Source organism: Crocuta crocuta, unplaced genomic scaffold, assembly GCF_008692635.1.
Source record: "Crocuta crocuta isolate KB4526 unplaced genomic scaffold, BGI_CrCroc_1.0 scaffold475, whole genome shotgun sequence".
NCBI lineage: Eukaryota > Metazoa > Chordata > Mammalia > Carnivora > Hyaenidae > Crocuta > Crocuta crocuta.
Genome location: NW_027529518.1, coordinates 1911350 through 1917023, shown reverse-complemented (window position 1 = coordinate 1917023; position 5674 = coordinate 1911350). Strand labels below are relative to the sequence as shown.

The 5674-nt window shown below is 41.5% G+C and overlaps 1 protein-coding gene across 9 annotated transcripts in view; it reads left to right on the top strand.

The window, feature by feature from the left end:
• The window catches only part of PABIR2 (PABIR family member 2), a 20821-nt gene that overhangs the window by 4464 nt on the left and 10683 nt on the right, over positions 1-5674 (top strand). For 5 of the 9 annotated variants that reach the window (XM_077760831.1, XM_077760829.1, XM_077760827.1 and 2 more), the window contains exons 3-8: positions 1901-1954; positions 2291-2334; positions 2419-2473; positions 2745-2846; positions 3179-3264; positions 4821-4885. In XM_077760831.1, coding sequence (XP_077616957.1) covers positions 1901-1954; positions 2291-2334; positions 2419-2473; positions 2745-2846; positions 3179-3264; positions 4821-4885 — 406 coding nt within the window. The remainder of the gene's footprint in view (positions 1-1900; positions 1955-2290; positions 2335-2418; positions 2474-2744; positions 2847-3178; positions 3265-4820; positions 4886-5674) is intronic. The other 4 variants (XM_077760832.1, XM_077760830.1, XM_077760828.1 and 1 more) reach the window with 1 other exon arrangement.

Here is a 5674-nt window from a genome sequence, read left to right as displayed (position 1 = left end):
CGGCTGACCCTTCTCTGTGAAGGCAGATGGCCATCTTGCAGAGATGCCCGCTTTCTTCTTAAAATGTCTTTACCTTCACATGCGACATTTTCTCCTAATGATTCCTAGATTTCCCGAGTCTCTTGTCACTTTGCTCGTTCTGTTGTCCCTTCTCTAGTCCCCTCCTCCCTGGCCTTTTGGCTCCTACCTTCTTCTGACGCACACATCCGGTATCTGGAACACAAACTTGTCTTTTTCCCTAAGTCTCTCTTTGTTTTCCCTTCACCCCTCCGAGCTTCTGTAAAGCTTAATCTATACCCAACGCCACCACAGTATTAAAAAACTGTTCTTGCAAAAATCACCAGTGCCTACCTGATGGCCAGCGGCAGGGGCCTCTTTTCTTCTCCCACTTGAGCTCTTCGCTTTACTTAACGCCATTAACCAAGCACCTCCTTGAAGTGCTTGTTTTTTTTTTTTTTTTTTTCCTTTCCTTCTCTCAGCCGGTACGTTCTTCTTGTTCCTGGTACAAGACAATAGCGTACCTCCTCCCTGTCCTCCTTTGGAGTCTTCCTTCCCGTTCAAAGTTGACAGGTTATATGTCATGTAGATGCAGCATCTAAATTTCTGACTTTCTCTGTGGTCAGCGGTTTACAATCTTTACTTCGGCTTTCCTGATGATTTTGCTGCCCCTGGGGTTTCTTTTGTTCGCTTGACACGTCCATGTTCTCTTCCACCGTATCCTGTTAGTGTTTCCTGCCTTAGCGACTTGCCTAGTGGCCTACTGTTTTTCAAATGGCCTTATTAAGAGTTTACCGGTAAACATGTATTAGCTTTATAAGTGGGGGAAGAAAACACTTTTTAAAAGGATTTTATTCGTGAAGTTTTGCTATTTCCAGAGCCTAGGAGAGGAAAAAGGAAGAGAAGAGGGTGGGTACCGAAGAGATATCCTTTGAGGTCGAATCGTATTTCAGTATCTAAAAACTGTCACCTGGACTCGCTTTTGCCTAAAAAACTTAGAACAGTTGACCATCATTTTATACTGCTCACTACATTAGGGGTTTTAGAAGTTTTAATAGAATAGGGCCTTTCAACAGGATTGTTGTCTTATTTACAGCATTACAAATTTGTTTGCATTTCATTAGGGAGTAAAGAGCAGTTGTATATTATGGCTCTTAAAACCCCAGAAGGTGTGTTGAGATGAAGTCTACCTTTCATTCTGTGATCAGATTGTGATTATTTTGAAGGAACCTAATTTGGCCCCCAGATCATTTTTTGCTTTGTATTGTCAAAAAATGATGCTCTAAGGGAAAGGAACGGTTATTTGAAAAATACACATTGCCCTCCACATTGATTTTCTTAACTAGTAAGGTTTGCAGTATATATTCTACCCCCGTGGTATATGGAGTGATAGTGACCAAGTTTTAGGATTGATTTAGCGCACACGAGCAAACTCTCCCTATTTGCAGATTTAAAGTGTTTTCGATAAACACTAATCACAAACAAAATCTCACACTGGGGTTCTTTGCCTGTCTTCCTCCATGGGTGCATTGGTGTTAAAAATGACTAAAATGTTTTTCTTTCCCTTCTTACCTAGTTCCTTATTTTCGATAAGTGGGGCAATGGATATTTCCAAGGCCTGGAATCTTTTTTTACATAAATGCACACAGCTCTGCATTCATTTGGGAAAAGTGTTAAAGTCGTTGCCTGTCTAGTGCCAGATGGTGCTTTGAGGTTGGACACCTGGTGTACTTTCCAAAGACTCAATGTCCTGCCTCTGGCACCTTAATCTTCAGTGATCTAAAGAGCTAAGTCTCTGAGAAAAATATGAACTCTTATCTGGGAGGAGGTTGGACACCGGTACTGACAGCCGACGGCCGCTTTGTGATTCAGAAAGTAGTAAGTGTTTACTCTTCCTTTCCAGTTGCTGTCCTCACCTAATCGCGCTCCTAGTAGCAGACTGCATCAGATCAAAAGGGTAAATTTTACTTACTACCTCAGAGCTACGCGTGTCTGAATTTTCCATGTGGATTTTGTTTTCGTTCTGAAGATGTAGATGTTTCAAGTGAGTCCGTCTGCCACCCTGGGTAGCCGTAGACAGAGGCAGATTCTGAGTGTGCATGCAGGTGAAACACAGAGTGGCCTGGGTGACAGTCTCAGCACGTGCTGCTGTACTGTGATTATGTCAAAGAAGGTAGAAAAGTCTTTGTGTATTTATTTTTTGGTAGAAAAGTCTTTTAAATTGTGCTTTGAAGTAGAGAACCGTGTGGATGTGGATAAACACTGTGTTTTCAGCACGTGCTTGTCTTTGTAGGAGGAAGGCATGGATATGATGAACAGAGAAACTGCACATGAGAGGTTAGTGCTTCCCGAGAACAGGGCAGAGCCTAATGTATGCCTTATTCCTGAGCACTGACGGCCTCTCGTTTTTGTTTGTTTTAGGGAAGTGCAGACAGCAATGCAGATAAGCCAGTCGTGGGATGAGAGTCTGAGCCTGGTAACGTTCTCACATGTTTGCTTGTTTTCGATTTTCTGGAAACCTTTCTGTTGTTCCTTGGCCTCATTCCTTTTTCTCATCCACTTCCGTCTCCCCCATTTCCAAATTCGTGTTCCCTTTTTGATCTCTGCTTTTCCACCAGCATGTTAGACTCTGACTGTTTAGAGTCTGTACATTTCTATTCTAAAAGTGTAGGCGCATTTGAGTAGTAAAGAAGCGCTGTGATGGGCTGAGTTGTGAATTACAAGGAAATGACACTTTATGTTTACAGAGTGATAGCGATTTCGAGAAGCCGGAGAAACTCTATTCTCCTAAAAGAATTGACTTCACTCCAGTTTCTCCGGCGCCATCACCCACCAGAGGATTTGGAAAGGTAGGCTCACTGGCGAGGTGTTCACTCTCTTTCANTCCCCCAAAACCCACACACACACACACACACACACACACACACACACACACACATCACCTCATTTTTAAAGACTCCAATGACTGGAAGGAAAATTCACAAAAGTCTCTGATAGTAACTTGAAAAAAAAATGCTATGTCACTACAGGTGCCTATTGTCGCACGTGTGTTTCTGTGTATGTAAAATATACACACATAGCCAATTAAGCAGTTCTAAGGAGGTCGTTTCTATTATTTTGAGAACCTTTTGAAAACTGGAGCACCAGAACTATTTTAATACTAAATATGCTTTTTTTCTAGCAATGTTTTTCACCATCCTTACAAATGTTTGTGAGCAGCAGTGGGCTGCCACCAAGCCCCGTGCCTAGTCCCAGACGCTTCTCCAGGTAAGTCATCCTACGTTTCAAAAACGTGGTTGAAATGCTCCGTGGTCAGTTTGTCTCTCCTGATGAACTTTCTTCCCAACATTTTCTTGCGAAAATGTTCAAGCAGCAACATTGGACACAGTGAACATCCGTATACCTGCCACCTGTATATTACCAGTAACATCTTACCAGAGATGCGTTATTTTGAGCCTTAGTGCCAGAGAACAAATGCGCACACAATAATACATCCTTTGTAAGGATAAGGAAAAAAGTTTAAGATTGTACACCAGTCAGATCCAAAGAGCTTTGTAATAAGGTTTATCTGTTTTTATTTTTATTTCATTTAAAAACAATTTTTTTTTTAATAGTTTATTGTCCAATTAGTTTCCACATAACACTCAGTGCTCATCCCCACAAGTGTCCTCCTCCATGCCCATCCCCCCCTCCCCCCACATCCATCAGTCCTCAGTTTTTGTCAGCATTCAAGAGTCTCTCATGGTTTGCTTCTCTCCCTTTCCCCCACCATTTCCGCCCTTCTTCTCCCCCTTGTTCCTCCGTCAAGTTCCTCCTAATCCTCCTATACGTGCAAACATATGATATTTGTCCTTCTCTGCCTGACTTATTTCGCTCAGCATAACACCCTCAAGGTCCATCCATGTTGCTACACATGGCCAGATTTCATTGTTTCTCATTGCCATGTAGTATTCCATAGATAAACCACATCTTCAGATGAATGGATAAAAACAATTTTTTCAATGTTTATTTTTGAGAGAGAGACAGAGTGTGAGCTGGGAAGGGTCAGAGAGAGAGGGGCACAGAATCCAGAGCAGGCTCCAGGCTCTGAGCTGTCAGCACAGAGCCTGACGCGGGGCTCGAACCCATGAACTGTGAGATCATGACCTGAGCTGAAGTCGGATGCCCAGCCGACTGAGCTACCCAGGTGCCCTGGTTTATTTGTTTTTAAAAAACTGTTTATCTGTTTTTAAAAACTGCTGTGGATATTTTGTCTTACAGAATTATTTTTTAAGTTTTTATTTATTTCTGAGAGAGAGAGATAGCATGAGCAGGGGAGGGTCAGAGAGAGAGGGAGACACAGAATCTGAAACAGGCTCCAGGCTCTGAGCTGGCAGTCAGCACAGAGCCCAACGGCCAGGCTCGAACCCACGAACCGTGAGATCATGGCCTGAGCCGAAGTTGGACGCTTAACCAACTGAGCCACCAGGCGCCCCTAGTTTTTTGTTTGTTTGTTTGTTTGTTTTTTAATGTAAGTAATCTCTACCCCCAGCATGAGGCTTGAACTCATGACTCTGAGATCAAGACTTGCATGCTCTTCCAACTGAGCCAGCCAGGTGCCCCTAGACGATTTTTGAAAATAGCTTAAAATGCCATTTTTTTTCAGATTGCCATATTCCAGGTCAGATCATATATTGGCAGTTCAGTTACTCAACTTACAACACAGGCATTTTCCATTTGTTTTCTATATGACTGTCAATTTTACTGATTTATTTGATGGGCTCTAACATTGATCTTGCATCTTAGAAGTTCTTCACATCATCCTGTTTGTTTACTCTTTGAAGCAGGAGGAGTCAGAGCCCAGTCAAATGCATTAGGCCCAGTGTTCTCGGTCCTCTTAAAAGAAAAGGTAAGTGTCCAACTTCTGCTATTAAACCTGGTTGAGCTTGAATGACAAATTAGAATTCCTGTCTGAAATTAGCTCAAGGCACAACTTTTTTTTCTGAAGATATAGGAAATGTTCTTCCTAGCATATGCTTTACTGACTAAAGTTTATAAATTAGTTATTTAACACTACCTATATTTTTTACACCTCACAACTGAATCTTATTCATATATTCATTTTACCAATATATATTCCAAAAAATTTTGCCTCTCAGTGATCTGAATAGAAAACAGATGCAAGTTAATATGTTGCAGAAATATGTGCTTATGTCGGAGCGAATAGGTTTGTAAACATGCTGTATACTCATGCATACCGTGCATACCAAATTATGCCTCACAGAGAGAGATTGCCTCAGAATCGAGTCTATGGAGTTTTTGATAGGATGGGGATACTCTTAATTACCTTATTTTGAACCNTGGGCCTATATCCATGTGATTACAAGTGTTGAGGTCATTTTAAATGAGAGTTTTAGCAATCATTTTGAAAAAGCAATGTACTAAGAGGTTTCTTTGTGCAGATCACCTTTGGGGTCAGGAAACCAGTCACTCTCCTAATATTAGGTAAACTTTCAGCTTTAGGGGAAACTTTGCAGTGATAGCACCATGCACAGATTCCAAAAGTATGATATTTCAGATAACTTAGAATTAAAGATGGTGTGCTCTGGAAAATCGGTTTTCATATGGTGGCAATGTTTGTAGTCAGCGAATACATTTTTTATAAACTAGTAGTCTTAATGCTGCAGGGAATTGTTTA